This window comes from Arachis hypogaea, chromosome 12, assembly GCF_003086295.3.
Source record: "Arachis hypogaea cultivar Tifrunner chromosome 12, arahy.Tifrunner.gnm2.J5K5, whole genome shotgun sequence".
Taxonomy (NCBI): domain Eukaryota; kingdom Viridiplantae; phylum Streptophyta; class Magnoliopsida; order Fabales; family Fabaceae; genus Arachis; species Arachis hypogaea.
Window position 1 is genome coordinate 119211149 of NC_092047.1, and position 26781 is coordinate 119237929.

The 26781-nt window shown below is 31.1% G+C and overlaps 4 protein-coding genes across 9 annotated transcripts; all 4 read left to right on the forward strand.

Annotated features, from left to right (window-relative positions):
- The first annotated feature begins 335 nt into the window (after positions 1 to 335).
- LOC112728861 (serine/threonine-protein kinase KIPK2-like) lies at positions 336 to 5206 on the forward strand. The gene is made up of 3 exons (XM_025779177.2): positions 336 to 620; positions 1811 to 3746; positions 4174 to 5206. The coding sequence occupies exons 2-3, from the start codon at positions 2014 to 2016 to the stop codon at positions 5024 to 5026; spliced, it is 2586 nt and encodes an 861-aa protein (XP_025634962.1). The 5' UTR covers positions 336 to 620; positions 1811 to 2013; the 3' UTR covers positions 5027 to 5206.
- Positions 5207 to 5785: 579 nt separating this feature from the next.
- On the forward strand, positions 5786 to 9057 carry LOC112728862 (tyrosine-protein phosphatase RLPH2-like). Its single transcript, XM_025779178.3, has 4 exons — positions 5786 to 6759; positions 7883 to 7950; positions 8068 to 8247; positions 8789 to 9057. Exons 1-4 carry the CDS (start codon positions 6198 to 6200, stop codon positions 8954 to 8956), a joined length of 978 nt encoding a protein of 325 aa, XP_025634963.1. The 5' UTR covers positions 5786 to 6197; the 3' UTR covers positions 8957 to 9057.
- A 342-nt stretch (positions 9058 to 9399) lies between these two features.
- On the forward strand, positions 9400 to 11738 carry LOC112729490 (uncharacterized). Its single transcript, XM_025779667.3, has 2 exons — positions 9400 to 10926; positions 11139 to 11738. The coding sequence occupies exons 1-2, from the start codon at positions 10146 to 10148 to the stop codon at positions 11651 to 11653; spliced, it is 1296 nt and encodes a 431-aa protein (XP_025635452.1). The 5' UTR covers positions 9400 to 10145; the 3' UTR covers positions 11654 to 11738.
- A 4553-nt stretch (positions 11739 to 16291) lies between these two features.
- On the forward strand, positions 16292 to 22297 carry LOC112728863 (1,4-alpha-glucan-branching enzyme 1, chloroplastic/amyloplastic). Of its 6 annotated transcripts, none has more exons than XM_025779181.3 (21): positions 16292 to 16430; positions 16891 to 17170; positions 17259 to 17357; positions 17449 to 17491; positions 17656 to 17762; positions 17851 to 17931; positions 18040 to 18156; positions 18325 to 18408; positions 18707 to 18828; positions 19294 to 19413; positions 19543 to 19672; positions 19770 to 19880; positions 19976 to 20104; positions 20179 to 20282; positions 20374 to 20518; positions 20615 to 20762; positions 20865 to 20965; positions 21052 to 21129; positions 21248 to 21403; positions 21492 to 21566; positions 21993 to 22297. In XM_025779181.3, exons 5-21 carry the CDS (start codon positions 17670 to 17672, stop codon positions 22077 to 22079), a joined length of 1881 nt encoding a protein of 626 aa, XP_025634966.1. In that variant the 5' UTR covers positions 16292 to 16430; positions 16891 to 17170; positions 17259 to 17357; positions 17449 to 17491; positions 17656 to 17669; the 3' UTR covers positions 22080 to 22297. The 6 variants fall into 6 exon arrangements, with proteins under 6 accessions (XP_025634966.1, XP_072066085.1, XP_025634967.1 ...); XM_072209984.1 differs by having other exon boundaries at positions 16298 to 16430; positions 17851 to 17945; XM_025779182.3 differs by having other exon boundaries at positions 16298 to 16430; positions 17703 to 17762; positions 17851 to 17945.
- The last annotated feature ends 4484 nt before the right edge of the window (positions 22298 to 26781 follow it).

Consider the following 26781-nt stretch of genomic DNA (forward strand, 5'->3'; position numbering starts at 1 on the left):
AAGAATACATGAATTAAATACATTTGTTGAAGTTACCTAAAGTAATAATTTATTCAATAAATAATTAAATATACTACAAAGTATTAAAACAAAATTTTGCATATTTAACACTTTCTATTTTTATAATTCAAATATAACAGTGGAAGTAAGGTAAATATAAATTTCTATGTTTTTTTTAATTTGCAGTAAAAAATTTGAAATAAAAATTTGGTGGGTCCCAATTAGTACAAAATAATCAGTGCCAGTGCTGAAAGCCTGAAAGCCAAGCAGAGAAGCCAGAGGGAAAAAAATAATAAAAATAAAAAATAAAATAATAATAATACAATTTTTTTTTTATTTTTTCAAAAGACAAAAATAAAAAATAAAAAATGAATAATGTATCTTCTCTTCTGCATCTTCTTCTTCCTCTTCTCTTCTCTCTCTCTCTCTTTCTCTCTCTAACTCCGAGCTTCCTCCACGTTAGGGTTTTCTTCTCATCTCTCTTATCTTCACTTCCTTCTTCTTCGTCTTCTTCAACTTTGGTTCCGTCATTTTCAACTTTCCAGAACCTTCGTTTTCAAACGAGCTTCCGTTTTCAGCTTCAGCTTCCACCACGTTCCGCATCGCGTTTTTGAAAAACGGTTCGTTTTATTCCTGCTAGATCCTTAAACGACGCCGTTTTGTTGTTTAGTTTTTGTATTTGCTGTGTGCTTCGTTAGTTGTAGTTTTGGATCTTCTCCTTCTTTGTGATGCAGTTTTGGATTCCGTACGCTGCAACGAAGACACTGCATTTTTGTTGTTGTTGTTATTCATGCTTTGATCTTTTCTCCAAAATGTGATTTTTGGATATAGTTCAACAATGGATTCGTTCACCAATATTAGAAGAAAAAGAAAAGTTTGAGTTTTAATTTTAAATCACTTTGTTATATATCATTATTTTTCTTTCTATTTTTTTTTTCTACTTTGATAATGAAAGTTTGGATGTTATAGTTTCTTTTTCTTTTTTATCATGAGCGTCTGGATGCCAATCCAGTTTATGAAGATTGGTGCAACATTATTTTTTTTAAAAAAAATTAAAAATAAAATGTAACTATTTCTTTGATTTTTTTTTTGAAAAATAGGCATAGACTTATTGAATCGTTTTAAAAATTTTATTTTTCAAATTATTAAAAAAGAGTTAGATCGCTTTTTTTTTCTTCCTTAATTTGAAATATTTACATTTTGCTTCTTGTTATTGTTTCTATTTTTTTTCTCAAAAATAAAAAAATCAATTTTGATGAGAATATGGCGCTTAGTTATGCCTTTCCATCCTTTTTTTTTCTCCGTAGCATAAAAAGTGTTGTGTAATGTGTTAGTTAAACTGCAAGTTGGTTCCTGGTTTGCTTTACTTTTCATCTGATCTATTGATTTGACATATTATTGAATGGCCCCGAAAGCAAAGATGATGATTCCTACTTCATAAATCATAGTACTTTTTTTTTCTGTGTAAATATGCTGGTCACATTCTAATAGAATTAGATGGTAAATTAAACTAGATCCTATGCATAAATGGATGTCAAAATTGCATTGTGTATTGTACAGTATCCACACATACCTGCGTTTATGTCTTTATGACTGTAGTTTTCTCTTCTTTGAGTTTTATCATATATAAGTGGATGTTTAACTCTGGAGAAGACAATAAATTTAATTGGTTCAACAAATCTTCCTGTTCCTATTAGTTTCTCTTGCAGTTCTGATGATGTCAATTTGTGTTTTCTTTTGATTGCTGTCTTCTTTTGTTCTTGACTTTTACTGGTTTTCTGATTTATTCAAATGTTTCTGATTGCTTTAGGGATTGAACGTCACATAGCTGGTGAAGAAGTGAATGTATCATTTGGAGTTCAAGTTTGATTTGACCAAAACAATGGTCCTGATTCTAAAAGGTCACTGTCCTTGAATGGTAAGTGTATGGTGTCTGGAGCCACAGTGAAATGAATTAGAATAAACATTCTTCACACCAAAGCTAAGCTAGTGGAGCCAACTTATCTTTAATTAATGGGTTCATACAGTGGCACTTGTGAAATAGTTGAAGCAGGGGAAGACATAGATAAAGAGAAAGCTGCAGAGATATATCGATCCAATTCTGGATATAATGCAGCTGAGAAAAACCAGAAGCTTCCTGTGCTGAAACTACAGCATAAGGATCATCTAGATGATGAAATTAATAAGCTGTTTGAGTCAATTACTCTTAAATCTTCATCAAGGGATTGGAGCCTAATACAAGATGGTACCAGCCCAAAGATGAAAAGTATATTAAAAAAGCCAATGACAATGGGTGTTCCTCGGTCGCCACGAGTTGGAGCTTCTGAGCCAGTGACTTTAAAGCAAGCATTAAGGGACATGTGTATATCTAAGGCATCTGAAATGGCTGCTATGAGAAGATTATCAAAGTCATCAGCTTCTCCAAGAATATCTGAGGCTGGAAAGATACATACACTGTACAATTCTGTTGTAGTTGAAGCTAGACGATCAGGGCCTTCTTATGTTGGTAGTAAAGGTAGTAGTACAATGGAGATATCTCTAGAGACAGATGAAAGTAAGTCACTTTCATTGGATACAACATCCCAGTCTCATTCAAATGCTACAAGCACATCATTGAGCCAAAATGTTCATACTTCTGAAACTGCTGGAACAACTGAACACAATGATACCAGGGATTCATCATCAATGCAAAGTGATTCTGCATCTTCATCATGTAAAGTAGTTGTTCAATCACAGCCTTTGGAACCTGCTCAAGTAGAAAAACAAATATCTGAATCTTCTCCTTCTGGTGATAGCAGTAAGGAAAGTAAATTAGACTTGTGTGAAGACGAGTCATCCCCTAAAAAACTGGGAAACAAAGCATCTGTACCAAAGAAAGGTAGGCTACACTCAGGATCTTCCTCTTCTACCTCAGTAAATGGCAACAGAGTGTGCAAAAAGTCGCGATCCCCTCGAACAGTCAAAATGGTCATCAAGAACAAGGGTTTGGTAAAGAAGAAACTAAAGCAGGGTTCAGGTTCTGCATTATGTGATCCTAGATCCAATGATGCAAATAATAAGCCAGCTCCACTGGTATGTGAAAGATGTTTGTGTGCTATAGAAAACAAAGGTAAAGGAGACAACCAAGACATGGGGTCTATCAGGCCTGGAGAAGGAGTAAACTCAAGTGAAGCGCGGTCAGGCTTGGTTTCGACCAGCTGCAATAGTGGCAGAGAAATTACAGAGGTGAAAAAGAATACCAGATTGAAAGAGCAACTTGAATTTTCACAAAGTTCAAAGAGTAGTCAAGGTGATTACAGCAGTAGTACCAGTACCAGTGATGAGAGCAATGTCAGTGGCTCTACTTGTGGCAATCGGCCTCACATGTCAAAGGATGTTAGGTGGGAAGCCATTCGACATGGTCAAATGCGTCATGGAGTCTTGGGATTGAGACATTTTAATCTTTTGAAGAAACTTGGCTGTGGAGACATTGGGACTGTTTATCTTGCTGAACTGATTGGCACAAATTGCTTGTTTGCTATTAAGGTTATGGACAATGAATTTTTGGCAAGAAGGAAGAAGATGCCTCGGGCTCAAACTGAAAGAGAAATATTAAGGATACTGGATCATCCTTTTCTTCCAACAATGTATGCACAGTTTACATCAGATAATCTGGCATGTCTGGTCATGGAGTATTGTCCTGGTGGAGATCTTCATGTTCTACGTCAGAAACAGCTTGGTAGAAGTTTTTCAGAGCCAGCAGCAAGGTATGATACTAAGCATTTCATTTTCTGTTTGGTTAAAAGTATATGCAAATTCCACCTACTAAAACTTAGGTTAGATACATTAGCTTGCATAGTTGACTAAATATGCTAGTTGGCTTGTGATCCTTCTCATCAATCATCACTTTCCCTAGTATACTCAAATAGGATTTGCTAAATTCTCATGAACGTCACTCTCATGTTGTGTTGTACAAACATGATTTGCACTGTTGCAGATTGTGTAACTTGAAAGAGTATTCTTGTTACCTTGTAAATTCTTGTGTTATGTACTAGGGTCATACACTCATTCCTTCTGGATAGACATAAGCTACCTTGTTCACAGCATATTGGAAATTGGATTATGAATAATATGATGTTTAATTAAACAAAACTTTTATTATACACTGATGATTATGGTTTGTTATGTGTGCAGGTTTTATGTTGCTGAAGTCCTTCTTGCTTTGGAATACTTGCACATGCTTGGAATTGTTTACCGTGATTTGAAACCTGAAAACATTCTAGTTAGAGAAGACGGGCACATTATGCTGACAGATTTTGACCTCTCACTGAGGTGTGATGTTAGCCCAACGCTTCTAAAACAATCTTCAGACATGGATCCTGCCAAGGTTTCCGGTCCATGTGTACAATCCAACTGCATTGAGCCATTCTGCATCGAACCGGTGTGTCAAGTTCCATGCTTCAGCCCAAGATTCTTACCTCCTGCTGCAAAGGCAAGGAAACAGAAAGCTGAACTTGCTGCCCATATCAGATCACTACCACAGCTCGTGGCCGAGCCGACAGACGCAAGATCGAATTCATTTGTAGGCACTCATGAATACTTAGCACCAGAGATCATCAAAGGGGAAGGGCATGGAGCTGCAGTAGATTGGTGGACATTTGGTGTTTTTCTTTATGAGCTTTTATATGGAAGAACACCCTTTAAAGGCTCCAACAATGAAGAAACCTTAGCCAATGTGGTTCTGCAGAGTTTAAGGTTCCCTGATACCCCTTTTGTTAGTTTCCAAGCAAGGGACCTTATAAGAGGCTTGTTAGTTAAGGAACCTGAGAATCGTTTGGGTACTGAGAAAGGTGCTGCTGAGATTAAACAGCATCCCTTCTTTGAAGGTCTTAATTGGGCCTTAATACGCTGTGCTACACCACCAGAAGTACCAGATTTATGTGAGTTTGAGTTCTCAGAGATTACATCACAATCACATGGTAATAAGGGTGGGAAGTATTTAGAGTGTAAAACAACAGGGGAGCAAGTGGAGTTTGAATTGTTTTGAGTTTTGAGACCAACACCCTCTTTTTGGCATGAATGGCATTCTTGTTATTGTTAGGATTCTCTTGTCTATGGCTCTAATGCACCATGTGCCAAATTGTAACAATCATCAAAGCCTATGTTGTAAATTAGTTTTGAATTTAATGCCTTTTTTGAGGTGTAGAAGGTTTAGGATACACTACAATACACTGCATCATAACCCCCCCCCCCCCCTTTTCCTTCCCTCCCTCCCTCCCTCCCTCTCCACCCAAAACCCAACAAAAAGTTTCCACTAATTCTGTTCTTAAGTTGGATTAAGTTACATTATAGAAAAGTGTATCAACAAGTAGTAAGATATTACTGTATAGTATTAACAAAAATAATGTAATCCCAAAAGTCTAGTATTATTTAGATTAGAAAAGAAAAAAAGGTTCTATTATTTTAATATAGGGGATTTAACTTAACAATCAAAAGTATTCATGGCTAAGATCAAAGGCTTTTAATTTACATACATTCACTCATGTATGGCCAACTATTTGATTCAACTACTTGCTATGTAAGACTAATTTAAATTAAAAATATTAGTGGATATAGATAACAATTAAAACTCTTTTTAGTGTCAATAAAAAAAAATTCTAACAACCAATTTATCATATATATTAATATTTGTTTTTTGGTTCTTACAGTATCTCTAAAAGTATAATCCATTATTATTCAAAAACTCTATTTAAGAATTTGTTACTAATCAATAATTTATTGCATTAGTGTATACACAAGATAGCATTCGAATCCTGACACTATATATATGTTGATTTGTTTCTGCTAATGTATATATGTTGATCTTTAAGCTTTCATTTGTTAAAAAATAAAATTCTAACGATTTTTTTTTGTTTCCCAAGGAATCCTACAGTCTTGCAGGATAAGAAATAATCTGTCGTAGATTGAAGCTCTATTTAAAGGTTTGTCGCTAGCTAAATAGTTACTACTTACTATATGTATAAGGTGAAATTTGAAGGCGAGACTGTTGATTTTTTTTGTCGGTAGTGTATATATGTTGATCTGTAAGCTTTCATTTGTTAAGAAAAAAAAAAACATTGAAGCCCAACCCACATAAAATAAAAAAATCTCTTTTTTTTCTTCCTAAATGTCACACATCAACTGGGAGCGGCAATGCAAAGTAGTAGCCACCGATAACTATGTCTTCATCTTCAGACACAACAACCACCTCAACCACCTTAACCTCCACGACCAACAAGAACAAGAAGCTCGTAATCTGCATAGGTGACATCCATGGCTACATAACCAAGCTTCAAAACGTATGGTCCAACCTCGAATCCGCCACGGACCCACACGACTTCAAAACCGCCACAATCATCTTCCTCGGCGATTACTGCGACAGAGGCCCCAACACCCGTGACGTCATCGATTTCCTCATCTCCCTTCCATCTCGATACCCAAACCAAACCCACATCTTCCTCGCCGGAAACCACGATTTCGCGTTTGCGGCGTTCGTGGGAGTGCTTCCACCGGCGGCGGGTGGAGAAGGGTTTCGCGGCGGTTGGAGGGAGTATGAGGAGAGTGAAGAGCGGGAAGGGTGGTTTAAGGGAGAAGGGTATGAAGAGATGCATTTGCAAGGAAGAAGGTGGGCTGGGAACATCACTGTTAAGGTTAATACCGTTAAAGGAACCGAGTATCAGGGTTCAATTTATGATGCAGCACCCACCTTTGAGTCCTACGGTGTTCCTCATGGTTCTGCAGGTAACTGCTAGTTCTAAACAATCAAAGTTTAAAGTAACTCATGTTCATTGAAACTAAGTTTAATTTTGATGTTGTAAAGCGTTTTACCCTATAGCATTTTACACAATTATGCAATCCCATCCATTGTTTGACGTTAAGTAATTAGATGCACGCTGTAAAATGTTTTATATAAGGTGAAAATTCAGGTGAGGTCGACTTCACATGAAGTTGATACTTGAGGGTCGTTGGATGAAAATTTAGTCAAATCAGTCAAATCATCTAACGGTTCTTAGATATCAACTTCACATGAAGTCGACTTCACCTGAGTTTTCACCTTTATATAATCGTCCAATCACATTAGTAGAATTTTGCTGATGTGACGTTATCAGGTCTAAAATTGCTTTAGACTTACTTTGCATCGAAATTAAATTCAAACTATCCAACAAACTAGTTACAATTGTGTTTTCGAGTTAGTTTATATATGTCATAGTCATAGTTTATATGGTACTATGGTAGGATTGATAGTATAAGGTATTTTATATTTGATCGCATGAATGATCATCCAAAAGAACTTATATGATTGGATCACTGTAAAACGTTTTAGGCTGTCCGTGCTTCAAAGTTAAACTGTTATTTATACAACATGCTTTTTCAATTATGTATATTTCATGTAGGTTATGAGGAAATTAGGAAGAGATAGAGAAAAGTGAGCAAGAATAACACAAATCGAGGGAAAATGTTTGGTGCAATGTTAATTAATAGTAATAATGAATGTATTAGAGAAAGACCTCTAGAAATCATGGTATAAGAAGAATAGATTATGGAGGGTAGTGATAGTCTTTTGGGATAGAAGAAAATCAAGAAAATTTCATAGGTGAAAGAAACCATTAAGATAGGTGTAGATTTCTATGGATTTACTTTACTATGATCATGATTTATACATGGGGTTGTTTGATTTATGCAACTAATCCCAATTATTGAGACAAACCTTGCTTGTTGAAAGTTTTCTTAGCATAAGGATTTTTTTTCAGTGCTATGAATGAATAATACTCTGTACCAGTTTGGATTGTATATACAGCCCTTTCTTGAAAATTTGAGAGTTATTATCTTTATCTCTACTTGAGGGGCAATGATTTTGGTTCAGATTTGATCAAGGCTGTTCCTGATTCGCACAAGAAATTTCTTGCCGATTTGATTTGGGTCCATGAAGAGGTGCGGCTTAACTTTGTTTGTCAGCATTTTGAACATCAAATCCTTATTTCCTTTTCAATAATCGTCGATGGAAGGAATAACTTGCTGTTGAAATTACTCTGTTTCGTACTTGACTAGGACGATGTCTTCGTGAACACTGAAGATGGAGTTGAATGCTGCAAGTTGATTGCTGTTCATGCCGGTTTAGAGAAAGGAGTGGATGTGAAACAGCAGTTGCAAATGTTGAAATCTCGCGATACTCGAGTGCCTAAGGTACCACAGCTTAGTGGAAGAATGAATGTATGGGAGATTCCAGAGGTAATAGCATGCTGTTTCTTTAATCAAAGAATAATACACTTGCTGAGGATTTAGGCTGTTTGTTTCAACTTCTGAAAAAAGTTATTTGCATACCTCAAATCTGAGAAATGTTACGGATTTGGTATTATGGGGTGACCAAAGTCCTGTATCGGATAGTATGAGATGCTTAATGTTCGTATTTAAGAAGAGTTGTTCTTCCTTATAGTTATCGACTTTTCTTTGATACTTAACAAGATGCTATTAAAGTAAGCTGAAAGGAGCATACCTAATTGATGCTATTTTTTATATGCATATGTATATAGTTGAAATTCAATCATGCTACGTATACACAAAAAATCAGCCATCAAATCAACTATTCATATAAAATACATGTTAAAATACAAAATATACATTGAAGATAAATTAAACAACACATTTATTTATACACAAGATATATGGTGGCTGATTCTTGATATATACATAGCATTTTTCTTTGAAATTAACCTTTTCTTTTTGAATTGCTTTTGTAACTTCTTATTTGCACCTTTGATTCTTTTGGTAGGAACTAAGAACAAGTCCAACCATCGTTGTTAGTGGTCACCATGGAAAACTCCATGTAGAAGGCTCAAGACTGATCATAGATGAAGGTGGTGGATATGCACATAAACCAGTAGCTGCAATTGTTCTTCCTTCAACGAAGATTATTCGCGATACAGATGTTTTGGCTTAAGTAGTTTCCTACTTATGATAATTTTTTTTTCATCATAATACAATCTTAGTCAAAATATTAAGCTTTAATCAAAATTATTCCTCCTTGATTTTACATATTTACATTTAGTTGTCTTCTTAGACTGTCAAAAAAGCATGATTGCACTGTTTAGTTCATTAAAGCCCTGGATCTGAATCCCTTAGCCTTGAAATTGCAAAGTAAAAGCTTTACATACGATTTCTTTGGATGACCAAGTTTGGAGGACAATGCTATTTTATTTTATTTTAAATAACATTTTTAACACTATTTTTTCTTCCTATGTTTGGCTAGAAAGTAACAAAATAGTTTTCAACATGAGTAATATTAAGAAATTAACACTACAATAAATTGCTAAACAAACCCATTTTGAAGTTCATTAAAAATGAGCTTTTGTTGAGTTTAAATTTCGATCTTGTGTTGAATGTTTTTTTTTTTTTTTTCTGTGTGTCGAGTGTTGATTGTACAATATTGGCTCCAAGATTTTCTCTTGAAGAAAATAAAGGTTTACAACTTGTTTATAATTTTGTATGTTTTGCCTGGATTTTAGATTTTCAACCTCAACACTTTGACAAGATTTATATCAATGATTTGATTTCAATTAGATTTGTATCAATGATCTGATTTCAATTCGAGAAGTAGTTATGATTTTTTTTTTTTGTGAATTACTCTTGGATTTATGGATCATGTCTAATAAAAGTGTAAAAAATAATTATTATAAAAAGTTAGAAATGAGAAAGAACAAGTGCAAAAAAAATTTAAAAATTGTAAAAACATGTGTTAAAATTTGTAGAATGCATGAACATTCTCATAGCTTATTAAAACTTATCTTATTTACATTGAAAAATATTAAACTAATTGATATGACTTTAAACTTCAAATAAATTTGTACTTTAAATAGTTTTGAACCTCAAACAAACTTGGATCCAAGTAGTTTTAGATTTGCACTTTAAATAGTTTAAATTTAAACAAACTTGGACCCAAGTAACTATGAACTTTAGGCAAACTTGGACCCCAAGTAATTGACAAACACAACACAATCTTTTTCTAGGGTTGTACATGTAACTCATAATCTATTCAAATACTATTAATAGTCTTACTCTTAGTCTCTTACCCATAAATTCATTCACCTTTCTACACATATTTAGGGTTTGGTTGTGTTCGATTAAAAAAAATGGTGGAAAGTTATCTTTGCTTGATGCTGAGTGGAAAGATTCATGGCATTGACCTGAGCAAATTGGTACCCATAGACGAAGAGGTCGAGGTCGTGGAAGATCACTACTACTCGGAGGAGTATTGGGAATGGAGCAGGCCGCCGCCTCCTCCACTACCACCACCTTCGTCCTTCGATTTCACAATGGATCTTCCAGCTTGGGACATGCAATTATTCTCTTTGGATTCTAAGATTTTTTTAGTTGGTGGCTCCGACGACAACAACCAACCTTGCTACCAAATCTACGAATTTCAATGCCATGTCGCTGCCGCCGCCGCCGCCGACGACGGCGGGAATAAAAAGACAGAGTTAAATCCGTGCGAGTCAATTTCAAAGGTGCCGGCATACATTGACTTTTATAATTCCCATATTGCTTGCGTTTCCGGTGAAGCTTACTTTCTTACATTCAACGACGAAGAATGGTGTTTTTGGGTTCTCCGGAGTTGTGGCGGCGAGTGGGAACGCTTGCCGCTTAATACTCTCCTGGAGACTCAAGATTCCTTGCGTGTTTACCATGGTTGCCAGATTCAAAGGTCACAATGGCTCTATTACGACAAAAGGCTATTTCTTCCTTCATGGGTTCAAGATTATAATAATTCCGAACGTGTTTTGTGTTGTTTCGACATACAAACTCGGCAATGGACAATGGAAGAATTTGACTGCTTCACTTCTTTCCATTTATGTTTAAACGATGAAGATGGACGGCCATTGCTGCCCTGTCTATTAGTGTCCACTGTTATAGGTAATTTCATACCATTAAAAATACTAATAATGATTAATTAATGAAGTGAAAATTCAGGTGAAGTCGATTGCACGTGAAGTTGATACAAATAATGTAACCGTTCTCAGGTATCAACTTCACGTGAAGTCGACTGCACCTGAGTTTCCATTAATTAATGATTACAAATCACAAAATCTGCTGACTTCTTAGCACTCCTCGCTGTGCATTTACAGGTCTTGAAGACTACACGAACTATAGTGTGATGCTTTCATACTCACTCTCAAAGTCGAAAAGAGATGCATGTTTCACTGCTGAAAATTATCCATCACGAATACTCGCGATAACGAAGATATTTGCTATGTTGGTAAATCGAAATGGAGTCTGTGTCTATCAAAGAATCAGCACTTACCTTTTATTTAAGAAAATCAAACCCTATTTTACGAGTGTAAAAGAAATTTTCTTTGTTGATCTTGGCGAAGGCAAAACGTGTGCCATGCTCTTTGGCTTTGCACTTCAAGATGGAACCAAGAAAGTCAAAAACATCGTCCTTTGCGTTTCGATCTTTACTCTTACCTTAAAGGATGAGTTCGACATCACTACTGCTAATCATGTTGAATCCTGGAATCAGGAGCAAAGATTCTTATCTGTTCGTGTTCTGAGCAGTCATGTCTACACCATTAAAGAGAACTTGGAAGCCATGGATTATGATGCTGACATTCAACAAGTCTTTGTTTGTCCCCCACCATGAAGAAATATGCATATGCACAAATGTAATTTTGTTTTGAATTCGTAAATGATAAAATTTATTTTATGATTATATTATTATTATTTTTTAATTATGACACATATATATATATATATATATATATATATATATATATATATATATATATATATATATCAAATTTTATCACCAAAATTAGTTACTAATATTAAATATATATTAAAATACAAAATAAATATTAAAAATAAATTCAATAAAACATATATTTATTTTATTTATACATAATATATAATAGTGGTTAATTTTGATAATTAATTTTAGTATACAAATAATATTTTTATATTTTTTAATAAATTAATTAGTTCTATAAAATCTGTCATCCGTCTCCTTAATTTTAAGAATTTAGCTAACATGTAAGTTTACAATAAGATAGTCTTCTACGATTTTTAGTTGACAAATTTACCTAATTAATTATTTAAATTTTAATTATATTACATGCATGTTGTATTATATGATATATAATAATTTTAATATTTTAAATTAAATAAATTATAGTCTTTACGCTCCACTTGTAGTTGAACTCTTCTTTCAAAAAAAAAAAATTAAATAAATTATATTAATACCAAATATAAAAAGGCCTTGCTGAAACCCTAGTATTTAATAATATTAGTCATAATTAACTTTAATAATTTCATGCTCTTACCATGGAGAACCTTCATATGAACAAGGATTTGCAATTTGAAATTTTGATTCTAAAAGTATCTATTCTCATATATGTCTCATACAACAAATAAAATTTTGTAAATTTAAAATTTAAAATTTAAAATAACCTTATAATTATAATCTGTTAGATGGGAATACATAAAAATTTAAAATATAATTATAATTTAAATAACATTATCTCAGACAAAACTTAATGGAGATGAATTGAGTGGTTAGATAATTTCTATTAAGAGTCAATCAAAATTAAATACTTTATCATAATTTTGGGAAAACAGATGACTCATAATATATAGTAGGACCCTGCTAACATATCTGCAGAATAAGTATAATCAATTGTCACAGTAAGCTATCTAATGCACTTAGCATCAACAAGACCAAGAACAGTATGTAAACAAACTTCTAAAAAGCAACTAAGAAAGAAATGAGTTTTAGGATTATAAAATTGCATAAAAGTTTTTGTATCTTGGGTTATAAAATTGCAGGGATTTAGGATTATATTAAGAACTCATTATGGTAATAAAAGTTTAGTAGGAATTTCCCATAGTGCTTAGTAGATCACATAATCATTCTTCGTTACTTAAATACTGTTATGATTTGATATTTTACGTGTTTAATTTACTCTTTTTCTTTTGTGGTTCTGAAATACTGAAGCAAAAAAAGTGGTTTACCAGTGTAATAAGCATAGTCTTATAATTTATCTATCCATTAGTGATTCCTTCTAAATCCATTTATCCGGTGAATGAGCTAAATATTTACTTCATTGCATTGGACTTCATCTTATCCCTTTTGTTTGTTCTTTTGTTTGCAGGACATGTTCTTTTGCTGCAGCAGATCTTTTGAAACCATCTTAGCCCTAAACAATGAATTTAGTTATCAATAACATTTTGTTAACAACTATTGGGGTGTATTCTGTTGTCATAAAATCCATTGCAATAACGTTTTTTTTATTGCATATTTGTTTTGAGACATTGATGACCTATACCTGTCCTTTTATTAACGTTGATTTTCATCTATTTGGCTGATTTTGATAGGATTCTGCTGTGAACTTTTATAGTTATTTGCATGATTAATGTCAATATTCATTATGGGAGAAGTAAATCCATATAGGAGGCTGCTAATTAGGGTCCAATCCGTTCTGGTAGGGTAGGCTACTCGACCCGCTGCGGATAGGATAGGGTACGGTCTGAGTATGCGTGCAGGTAGGGTAGGGTATTAAGTATATAGTGAAGGAAGTGAGAGTTCAACCCACAACTTTTTTTATATAATAGCTTACAATAAGTGAACAATCACTAAACTAATTTGTTAATTTAGTAATTTAGAGCATTAGTTTTTTATTTTTTATGTTATTAATATGTATAAAATTTGAAATGATTGAATTTTATATTTACTTTGAAAAAATTTGATATTTCTGCGGGTAGGGTAGGGTTTAAAATTTTAGGGTACGGATAGAGTTAGAATTGAGAGATTCTCAACTGCAGGTAGGGTATGATAGAATTTTAATAAAATTTTCAATCCGCATGTAGGGTTAGGGTAGGGTCTACCCTACCTTACCCATTGCTAGCCCTATTGCCAATGTATTATAAATTTATAACTATGTTTTTTAAATCGTAATATAATAATTTCAATGACTTTTATTAAACTATTTATATATTGCTTTTAAGAACATATTACGAGAGGAAAGGAATATAAGTTATACAACAAATAATAATGCAGTCACCAAAAAAATTATGAATAATAATGAGGATTTTTAATTTTTTAATTTTAAATGAATAAATTAAAATGTATACTTAATTTTTAAAATATAAAAAATAAAAAAATATTTAAAATTATAAAATAATATATTGATTAAAACTCCAATCATTTTTCAAGAAATATTTTCCCACTTAAATGTAAATGTCACTAAGATAAAGGGTAATAAATACTAAATCATCTCTATTCCCTATGGAGTAATAGTAGTAAATATTGACTAATTGGTGTGGTTATTATTTTATGGTAAATTATAGGATAAAGATGTAAGTTTATAGATCTTTTTTTTTATATGATGAAAGAAAAATTAAAAATACTAAGATGTACATTTTGAACATTAATAAAATAATAAAAAATAACTATAATTTCATAAAAAAATAACTATAAAAAAATTTAATTTTTTCTCTATACAACTTCAATCTGTATAGTAGAATGTCCTTAACTTGATTACCAAATAAAAACTCAATGGTTTTTCATCTTTCTATTTTAATTTCTTCCATTTCTTTTCGTATTCTTTTTTTAATTCTTCCATTAACATCCTTTGTTCTCTACTGATTATAAAATAAAATTACATCTTATCTTATTCTTATATTCTAAAATCAATAAAATTACACTCATAATCCAAAGAGTTAAGCCTTAAAATAGTTTTCGATATTGGTCTTATATACTGAAAAAGACCTATAAATTTTAATTATATTATAAATGATTTTAAGATTAAAAAAATTATATTATATTAGTTTTTTTATTCTCTTTTCATCAAGTTATTTCTTATCCCGTGAGTAATCTAATACTTCCCTATTGAACTAGACGAAATAACATAATTTTAGTTTTGACACTAAATATTTAATAAAACAATGTCATTTAACCTTAACAGTTATATGTGTGAGGTAAGACATTTTGTGATTCATTAATATTAAAACTGAATAACGTTGCTTCATCGACCAAAATTAAAACGTCTTTTCGTCTAGTTCAACGTAAAAGGTTATTTCAATGTAGTATACTTTTTTTAATTTCAAAGACTTATATAATGTAATTGGAATCTTCTTTATTTGTTTGGATTGTTTTATATTCAGATAAAATTAAATTAAAAAAAAAAAGAAGCATCTCTACGTTATTTGTTTGGATTGTTAATTAAGATAATGCATGTAGTTGTTTTTAATTTATTTTCTATTTCAACTTTTTATCCCCTGTAATGATGCTTAGGTTTAATTTCTTTGCCCTGCTTAAACGATATTTTACACTTAAATATTATGAACTATGAACAACTATTTTTCACACTAAAATAATTAACACAACTTATAAATCAATTAGCTAGGGAGGAATTACATCTACTTTTTTCATGTGTTAAATCGATTCTAAGCACCACATTAATTTATCAATAAATTATAGAACAATAATACAATTAGATCATTGAGAAATTATTATGAAAAAAAAAATACCGAGTCCTTGAAAAAAAATAATAGGATAATCAAGTCTTTAATTTTTATTACTTTTTACTTTTTAGTCTTCTTTAGTGTAATTTACTTTGTAATTATTTATAGCATACACTTTAATTATCTTAATATATAAAAGTATATGATATATAAAATATCAATTAATGTACTATATGTACACTAAATTTTTTTTGGGAGAATTTTTTTAGTTGCCCATGTATTTTATAACCCGATAGATTAAAAGCTAATTCGTCGCAGATCTGAACTGAAGTTAAAGATTTGCTGCTGACCAATTAGTTGCGCATGCATAATTTGAATTTCCGACATTTGTTTAAGCAAACTAATAAACTGACAATTTGACCAACCCAAATTCAATAAGAGAACTCTAATATCATATCATATTTATCATGAAAATTGCTGTTGCATGCAATTTATTAATACCTAATTATTTCAAACACAATTAACTCATTTATACCAACCATATGAAAAAAAATTGATTTCTTTGTTTAATACTTTATCAAGATATTAAAGCAAATACTTCTATTTATATATAACATATAATTGATAGAATTCATTTTTATTATACTATTAGCATGTATTATAGTATATTATATAAAATTTATTATAATATAATTCTTTGCTTTAAAAGTTATATAATATAATATAGTGTATTTTAACTAAGTACATAACCAAAAATTCTTTATAATCATTTTAGTTATCTACAAAATTATATACCAAATATTTATAAAAATCAGTATTTAATTTGCCCAAATTTAACACAATTTTGTGGGGGAAGAGAGAGAGAGAAGTTCATTGAAGTGAAGGTGGCAGGTTTCTGATAGCTTCCACTCCTTTTTGTACTTTCAGAATCCAAAATCTCCATTTCATCTATCTCTCAGGTACACTTTTGATTCTGAATCTCTTTAGTTAGTTTTTTCTGTTATGTGTCCACCAAATCTGAATCTCATATTTTGTGGGGTTTCATAATCACAAGTGTTCTACTTCATAAACGGATTTTGGGTATGTTGTTCCAATTGTGGCACATGTTTCTTTTTTTCTTTTTCTTTTTTCTTTCAGCTATTTGTGCTTTATTTTGTAAAATTAACCCTCTCTGTAGTTATTCCTGGAGATTAAGAATATGCTTCTTCCTTAACAGAAGAACTTGAAATTCCTAATTTAATAAAAAAAAATGTGCTTTTGTGATTGGGGATTTCAATGTCATGTGCATATGAAGAATCAAGAATGTATTATATTTTTGTGGCACTTTTGTGAATAGAAAATTAGAAATCATAGTTAGCTTAGATAAGATTGCTAATCACATATTTCTTCAAATGTTGTTTTGCTGAATTCATATTCTAGGGTCTTCAATTCTTCATAGTGTTGGTGATTTAATCAAGAAAGTAGCTTAGAAATTTCAGAGAGATTGAAGATGAGAAAGGTTCTGTTTTTCGGCATCTCTTGTAGAATATAGTGCTAGAACTCATTCTGAGAAGACATTGGTATCCAAAGACAAGAAACTGAAAATGGAAAGAGATGAAGTAGTTAAAATTAAGATCACCCCTCCTCCACCTGGCTGTGGGAAGAAAATCTATGAAATTGATCCACTTTTGCTCACTCACCGCGACCATCTTGATTTCCGGTAACCTCACTTTTAAGCTTCATTTCCTTCAAGTATTTGTGGAACAACTATCTGAGCTGCTAGATCATGTAAATTTATCAAATTACAGTTTCGGACGATACTTAAGATTGCGAGAGGATATTGACAAGCATGAAGGTGGCCTAGATTCATTTTCTCGCGGCCATGAAAAATTTGGCTTTAGGCAGAGGTATCTAACTTCTTGCTCAGAAAGCTGCAATGAACTTATCTACTTTTATTAATACCAACTTATTTATCAATATTACTACTATTTTTTGCAGTGTCACAGGAATTACTTATAGAGAATGGGCACCAGGAGCTAAGGTATATATATATATATGCTTTCATAATTCATATTATATTCTTAACTCTTATTATTAAAATTGGTTTCTTTACTTATGCTCAAATTCGATTTAAGGGGTTGTATTATTAAAAATCTGTTTTGAATGTTCATCTAAAGTTCAACAAAAATCTTGTTTTCGATGTAGAAATGTAGCTTGATATGTGTCTTAAAAATGATTGGATATTTTCTCAGTCAGCAGCATTAATTGGAGACTTCAACAATTGGAATCCAAATGCTGCTGTAATGACTCGGGTATGTTTCGGTTAATATATGCAAATGATTGTGCTAGTTGGAGCATGTAATCATCTTCTGGATTGATCTTGTGTTTTTGTCCAAACAGAATGAATTTGGTGTGTGGGAGATCTTCTTGCCAAACAACGCAGATGGTTCGCCACCAATTGCTCATGGATCTCGAGTCAAGGTATGCTTATGCTTGTAAGTGTTTTCTAAATTGAGACAGGTTGCTGTGATTTTCTGTTATAGACTGGTTTTCCTCGCAAACTAATAGCTTTCGAAAGTATATGTGTAGATTCGCATGAATACTCAATCCGGCATGAAGGACTCTATTCCTGCTTGGATAAAGTATTGTGTACAAGCCAAAGGTGAAATTCCATATAATGGTATATACTATGATCCACCAGATGAGGTAAGATTCTTCCATTCTTCCATGAAAAATCAGAAATATTCTTTTTCTCTGAACATTCGTTGTATACAAATGTCGAATGTATGTATTTGTTTGATCTAATTATGTTTTCTTTCTTTTATTGTCCCTCTTATGTTATATACTTTTCTTATTCTTTTGTTTGTTAAACAGGAAAGATATGTCTTCAAGCATCCACAGCCAAAGAAACCAAAATCACTTAGGATTTACGAGTCACACGTTGGAATGAGTAGTCCGGTGAGCACTTTCTACCTTAAAACTTTAAGGGGACTAAATTGTATTATTTTGAATTCTCTAAAATCGGACTATTCGATTCATCAGAAGCTTTTATGACAGTACAACTCTAACATGATGCTGAAACTTTAAGGTTTATGTAGGAAAGAAGGAAAAGAGAATAAGAATAGAGATACCCTTAATATGATGAGATTAGATTCTTCATTGTTAAAAGGTGTTACAACTTACAAGTGTTAAGTGTTGTCAATGTGAAGTTTGTTATTAATTTTTTCTTGAAATTTTTATCAACCCTGCTGTTCAGGAACCTAAAATCAACACATATGCCAATTTTAGAGACGATGTACTACCTCGGATTAAAAGGCTGGGTTATAATGCTGTCCAGATTATGGCTATCCAAGAACATTCTTATTATTCTAGTTTCGGGTAACCTTTCTCTACCTGCCATTTGATGAATTCCTTGTTCAAGAGCATTACAATTTACAATGCCTCCTCTATCCAATTTTAATAACAGCTATAACCATTCATCTGGTTTCATTACATAGTATTAGAGCTTCTATGACCAAAAAGTCTAGAATTCGATTTGTTAGAGTATAATTAGGATTAGTTATACTCTAACACGATTCTTGTTAACTCCCAAAAAGAAATTTTCAGCATAAGGCAAATGAAAGAAAAAGAAAGCCTATGCAAATTTTGCACAAACCCAAAAAAGACTCTTGCGTGTGGATGCCATGTTAGAGATATAACCATTCATTTGCCTCCTCCTATCAATTTAAGAGAAGTGATTTCATTACATTTACAATACTTTGTTTTTCTTATTGCATTGGTATTTTTTTTTTGCCAAAATTGGCGTTCGAATTCTAAAAATGTTTTCTTTTTTGCATGATGCAGCTATCATGTTACAAATTTCTTTGCACCTAGCAGCCGTTTTGGAACTCCTGAAGAACTCAAGTCTTTGATAGACAGAGCACATGAACTAGGCCTGCTTGTTCTAATGGATATTGTACATAGGTAATGAATCTAATGATTTTATTACTATTCTTCTTTTTTATTTCCTTTTTTGTTGATCATTGCCTTCAAGCTACTAATTCATAGTTAACTCCAACTTAGACCTGATTTTTCAATCTCTGGTGAATTTAGCCATGCATCAAACAACACATTGGATGGACTGAACAAGTTTGATGGAACTGACAGTCATTACTTTCATCCCGGGTCACGAGGTCATCATCCGATATGGGATTCTCGCCTTTTTAACTATGGAAGCTGGGAAGTAAGTCCCATCTTTGCAGAATTCATAAACATAGTTCTTATTGATGGGGAGGTATATTTATTTTATTTTATTTATTTATTTTCTTTCGCTTGTGAAGGTGCTAAGGTTTCTACTTTCAAATGCAAGATGGTGGCTAGAAGAATACAAGTTTGATGGGTTTCGATTCGACGGTGTCACATCAATGATGTACACTCATCATGGATTGCAGGTTCAAGGCTATGAACAAGTTATCCAACTTCTAAAATTTGATGGTTCCGAATGAACTATTTGCACAATTGTTCAATGCTTTTTCGCTCGCTGCAGGCGTCTTTTACAGGAGATTACAGTGAGTATTTCGGATATTCAACTGATGTTGATGCTGTAGTTTACTTGATGCTGGTTAATGATATTATCCATGGACTCTTCCCTGAGGCCGTTACGCTTGGCGAAGATGTATGTCATCCTTTCTAAAGTCTTCAGTTATGACTTATAAGATTTGAATAGTTGTTAGAATTTCCCTTTTACAGGTAAGTGGAATGCCAGCACTCTGCATTCCTACTCAAGATGGAGGAGTTGGATTCGATTATCGGCTACACATGGCGATTGCTGACAAATGGATTGAGCTTCTCAAGTGAATATCCTTTCTCATAAGTGCAAACACAGCATATCAAGTTCCTTTATGGCTTACACCTTCAAGCTCAACCATGTCCTTTATCATGTAGGAAGAAAGATGAAGAGTGGAAAATGGGTGATATCATTCACACACTCACAAACAGAAGGTGGTCCGAAAAATGTGTAGCTTATGCAGAGAGTCATGACCAAGCCTTGGTTGGAGACAAGACGATCGCTTTTTGGTTGATGGACAAGGTTAGGTTGTGTTATTTATGTGCTTAAAGTTCATTTGAAATTGTTAAACTTCTAATTTTAATTTGAAATTATGTATTTGTTCATCTTGTGATTAAGGATATGTATGACTTTATGGCTTTGGAGGGACCATCTACGCCGGTTATAGATCGCGGCATTGCGTTACACAAAATGATTAGGCTTATTACAATGAGCCTTGGTGGTGAAGGATACTTGAACTTTATGGGGAATGAATTTGGCCACCCTGGTAATTAATAAGCATATCCTAATTTTGTATTTATCATACTTAATTTCAAGAACATGTTATGGTTGTTCTGTTCATTCATTCATTGTTCTGTTTCTTTATCAGAGTGGATTGATTTTCCAAGGGAAGCTCAACATCGTCCTGATGGAACCGTGATTCCTGGGAACAACAACAGTTTTGATAAATGCAGGCGAAGATTTGACTTGGTAAGTTACTTCAACCGCAAGTTATGCAGTGAATTTCTAGAATCTTTTAAGTTACAAATTCTTCTTCTTTTGCTTTGTTTAACCAGGGGGATGCAGAATATCTAAGATACCGGGGGATGCAAGAATTTGACAAGGCCATGCAGCATCTTGAAGAAAGATTTGAGGCGAGTCGTCGCAATCTTCTTCAAGATCATGATGAACATACTTTTCAAAATCATAGCTAGAACAAACACTACACTTTTGGTTTATGTAATTCTGCTTAGTAGTGAACTATTGATGCAGTTCATGACATCGAAGCACCAATATATATCGCGAAAAAATGAAGGCGACAAGATCATAGTATTCGAAAAGGGTAACCTTGTCTTTGTCTTCAATTTTCATTGGACCAACAGCTATTCAGATTATAGAGTTGGATGCTCAAAGGCAGGGAAATACAAGGTATGATTGGATTTATAGTCTTCAAGATTCGACCATGTTATCGATTTCGATAGCTTATGATTGATAGATATGCTTGTAACTTTTCCAGATTGTGTTGGATTCAGATGATCCCTTGTTTGGTGGATTCAATAGGCTCAATCACACTGCTGAATATTTTGCTTCTGTATGTGGTTTCTCAACACTCTTATAGAATTTGTAATCATTGTTTTATCACCATATTTTCATATTGTATCATTTCTGTTCCGTGTCCGTGTTAGTGTTTCATAACTAATGACTTAATCAAGAGTAATACGCAAATAGGTCCTTGATCTTTTAACTCAGACAAATAAGTTATTGACTAATCAAAAATACAAAAACATCTCTTACTTTCTAAAACGCAAGACATCTAAGTCTTTCCAGGAGATCTATTTGTCCTTGTATATATTGGACGAAGGAATTTAGATGTCGCGCGTTTTATAAAGTGAGTAAAGTTTTTATATTTTCAATTAGTTAGGGATCTATTTGTCTTCGAATTAAAAAATCAAAGACTTATTTGTCTTTTTCTCCTTAATCAACGATAAACGATCTGTGTTATCTGATAATTTTACAGGAAGGATGGTACGACGACCGACCTTGTTCCTATCTAGTGTATACACCTTCTAGAACAGGAGTGGTGTATGCTTTTGCAGATGGATAACCAGATCAAATAGCACAAAGAGAATTGAGCTAAAGAGGAACATTAATCTATGTACAAATTTCCCAATTTTGTCCATGTCTTTCAACTTTCTAGTCATATTTATATATGAACACCTTTTATTTTTTTATTTTTGTTAGGATTTGATGACCTTTGTAAATTGTATTGCATTAGAAAAGTTTTGTAGCAATGGAAGCATTTTTATATTGTTACTGAGGCAATTAGTTTGCTTAGCTAGAAAATTATACCATTTTACCATCTTTCATGCCCTGATTCTTTGTATTATTGGCTTAGGGTATGATTAATACTCGGATAAAATATATTTTTGGCTAAAGTATTATTTTGATCCTCAATGTTTAGGTTGAATCTTAATTTAGTCTCTAATGTATCAAAAACATTTTATTTCAGTCCAAAAAATTTTCAAACGTCCTATTTTATTTCTAATTTTTTTTAAGCAAATTAAATATTGTCCCACCATTAAATTTGACACAAACAATTCACATATTAAAGAGTTAATAGCATTCGAGTTTAGTATATAAGTAAAATTGATCTACTAACAATTATTAATATAAAAGTTTTTTCTTTGATTTTGAAACGTTGATGATTAACTTTTAGGATTTGAAATTTTGTATAAAAAAGAAATTGAGGAAAAGAAGTGTTATAATAAGGTTTTGGTTATGTTTTTTTAATACATAATAGAAGATACGACTTAATTAAAAATGTTATTAACATACAGGTCACTCTTATTCCGTAAACTATTAGTGTCAAATTTAATAATAACACGTTTAAAACTTTATGGATCAAATTAAAATTTAACCCAACCGTTGAGGACCAAAATAATATTTTACCCGTATATTTTGTCACTGAAATTTTCAAAAGATTTTAATAATCAAAACATGAAAAAATAATTTGCCACCAATTGATATGCCAACAAACCATTAACGGATTAGTTACTGAACTTCACAATATATAATTGAGTCGTGGACAAAAATTGATAATTTTTTAATCACAAGGTTTCCAACAAACTAGACAAATTAACCTTCATTGACACCAAAAATAAAATAAAATAAAAAAAAAAAATACGTCATTAACTATTAGAAAAATATTAATATCAAATAGTGTCTATTATTAAAAAAAATGGTATGTGTAAAGACATTAAATATTAATTATAGAAATTTTCCAATAATATCAAATTGATGAGTGTTACTTCTTACTTGCCACTTGTGAATAATGAAGGATCTTGTCGTTTAATTAGGATCCAAAAATAACCCTCCACGACGCATCTACTTCTATATATATAAATAGATTCGTTTATAAACATCGGATTCTAGTATACAACTATTTATATATTCATATTTCATAGAAAAATCACGAGGTAATCCGTAATCGCTTCATGAAGCCAATAACACGTTTATTATACTAATTATTAGTTTATAAAAATATTATTTACATACAAAAAATCAATTATTAAAATTAATTGTTATATATTATAAATAAATATATATAATTTAATTTATTTTTAATATAAATTTGATTTTGATAAATAATTTTAGTGTATATTTAATATAGTTGTTAATTATATTAATTATTAGGCCTACCGTACCATACATATAAACGGTGTTGCCATAATAATAATAATAAAAATAATGCATGCAGGTGCAATTTCAGTATGGTGGAACATGCTGAGGTACCATGACTATCTTGTCATTATTATTAATATTAATTGGTTCATTTTCTCAACCTATATAGCTAATATATATGATCCCATTCAATGCACACATTTTATGTTTTCAACGAAGCTTCTTTCTTTCAAGAATGTACGTGTATTATTTAGTATACATATTAATCTATCACTAAAATACATAATCATATATAAGAGAAGGTAAAATACACATATTATTCATTTTTCAAAATCATGAAGTTATAAAATTATTAAAATTACTTATTCTAAAAATTTAAGTTAATATATATACACAAGTATATAAATAATTATATATTTTCAAATGGAACTCCATTTTGAATCTCAAAGCATGAATTAATATATTTTTTTGTTGCCTTTTACTTAATTTTTTTTAATAACAAAAATTGAATTTTAGATTTTTTAATTATAGAAACTCATACATTGTCAAAAAAAAAAATCAGATTGTGTAGATGGATATAGATATAGAAGTATATAACAAATATCAAACATGATGCTATATTTTCTTATTTAGTTGTCGAATTGTATATAATTATTAATTTCCTTCTTTGTTATTAGAACTTATCAACTTGGTGGTTGCTGTTAAACAAGTAAACATGGTGCTATTATAATAATAATAATAATAATAATAATCATAATAATAATAATAATATATTTTTGTTGTATTTTATTTTACTAACTCTCCGAAATAGTCTTTTAAATTTATGATGGTTATTATTTTAGTTTCTCAAATTTAAAATTTTACTATATTAATCCTTAAAATTTAGTTTCGAACACCATATATATTAGTCTCAGAATCTTTTTTAATATTAAATCAGTAAATGAAGTGCTGAGTTAGCTATAACTTATCACATAATCTAAACACAGAGCTAAATGACAGCATTTTGTTATCATTTTATTTTGACGCTTAAATAAGACAAAAACGAGAATATAAAGAAGAGTTTATATGCTATACAAACTGTTTTATATTTCCTCTCACTCTCCAAAATGATCTCATTTTTTTGTTTAAATGTTAAAATTAAACGAAACGATATCATTTAGTCATGTGTCATATTTTGTTTGCTTACTCAACGTCAAAAAGAATACAGAGACCAATATAATATCTAGAATTGAATCTTATGAACTAATATAATAATTTTTTAATATAGAAAATTAAAATTATCAAAACCATAAATTTAAAGACTATTATAAAAATTTAGTCATTTTATTTCTTAAATGCTCTCTATAATTGTTTATCCTAATTATATTTCTATAAAAAAATAATAAATTCAATCGAAAAACAGAAAGAAAGGATTGCACGAACTTGAACACAATCATGTAATAGAGAATCGACAAAAAAAAAAGAAAAAAAATATATAAACAACATTTTTACGGCTGCATATAGAGAGAAGCAATGAAAATAGTTTTGAATAGAAGAAAGAGATTATTGATGAATACATACATATCGTTTCTTGGTATTAAAATATGTAATGTTTTTTATGTGCATCTTTGCTTCTGTAAAAGCTTATGATATAAAAAAGTAGAAAGATTTTCATGTCTCCTATAAGAGTGACCTATTTCAATATATTATTATATACGATCTGTCGTATTCGTATATTGTATCCATTTGATTTGTATGCCTCCAAGCCAAGTATGGTTGAATCATGAATAACATGTTTGACCATATTTTTTATTTTTTATTTTTATAATGTAACATCAACACAACAATACATACATACAATAATAATTACAAAACCTATATGCTTTTTTCTATGCGACGACGCGTGGTGTCATTTGGTGCGTAAAAAAAATATCTTTTTTAATATTTAAAAATATTTTTTAATTAAAAGTTATAAAAACCTTAAAAATTGTAAATTTTCATTTCGTAATATCTTTTAAGTATTATTGGTGAAAATTCAGATGCAGTCGACTTCATGTAAAGTTGATAGTTGACGGCTGTTAGATAAAAATTTAGTCAAATCAATCACATTATCTAACGGTTCTTCTCAGATACCAACTTCACATGAAATTGACTGGACCTGAGTTTTCACCTTACTAAAATTATATAATTACCGTAACATTTATAATAATAGCTATCATAAATTCCACGCACATATATATATAATATAATATAATATAAAAATTATGAAAAATCAAATGTAAATCCATTTGAAAAATTAGGGATAAAAGATTTTTTTGTGTGTGTCTTCTCTCTTTTTTTTTTCCTCTTTGTATTTTCTGTTTTTTTTTTTTGTCTTCTTAGGGAATATTCAAGCTAAGATCTGATTAATCTTTTGTGTTAATAGCAAAAATGTAAAAAAATTTTATTTGATGAATATTTGATATTTGTGTTTGTGGCTGACTGCATGCATTGCATTCTAAGGACATAGAATAAGGAATCCTATGCAGTGATCAGAAAGTGCCACGTCGCATGTTTTTTGGGGCATAAGACAATGTCTGCCACGTGGACGTAGTACCACTCCTTAAAACACACGTGGGAAAATTACTTCTCTCTCTAAATGGTGCCTTCTTTTATTATTGGCAAAAATAAAATAAAATAATTTTTTATTGTTAAAAATATAATTATTTATATATATATTTTTTATTAATTTAAATTTTAAAAAATAATATTAATATGATATTACATTTTTTATAATATAAAAAATTTAAATTTTGATTCTTGCTATCTTAAAATAAAAAAATTTACGTAAATTTAAAAAAAGTGTTTATATAATAAAATATATTAAAAATATCATTATTTATATATTTTTAAGAATTTAAAACTTTTGAAAAAAATAGTATTACCGTACTCATAAAATGTGTAAATTTATAAAAATGAGGAAAATAACGATGATTAATTGTTCTTAAATCATTAGTATGTTCTACGTATTCATTTAAGGGCTTTTATATTTTTTACTTTGGCATATTTTATTAATTTTTATTTAAAAAGTTAAACCATATGCAAATTATTTTATATTATTTACTTTCTCATTCTTAATTTTATATATAGATTATTCTTCACACTAT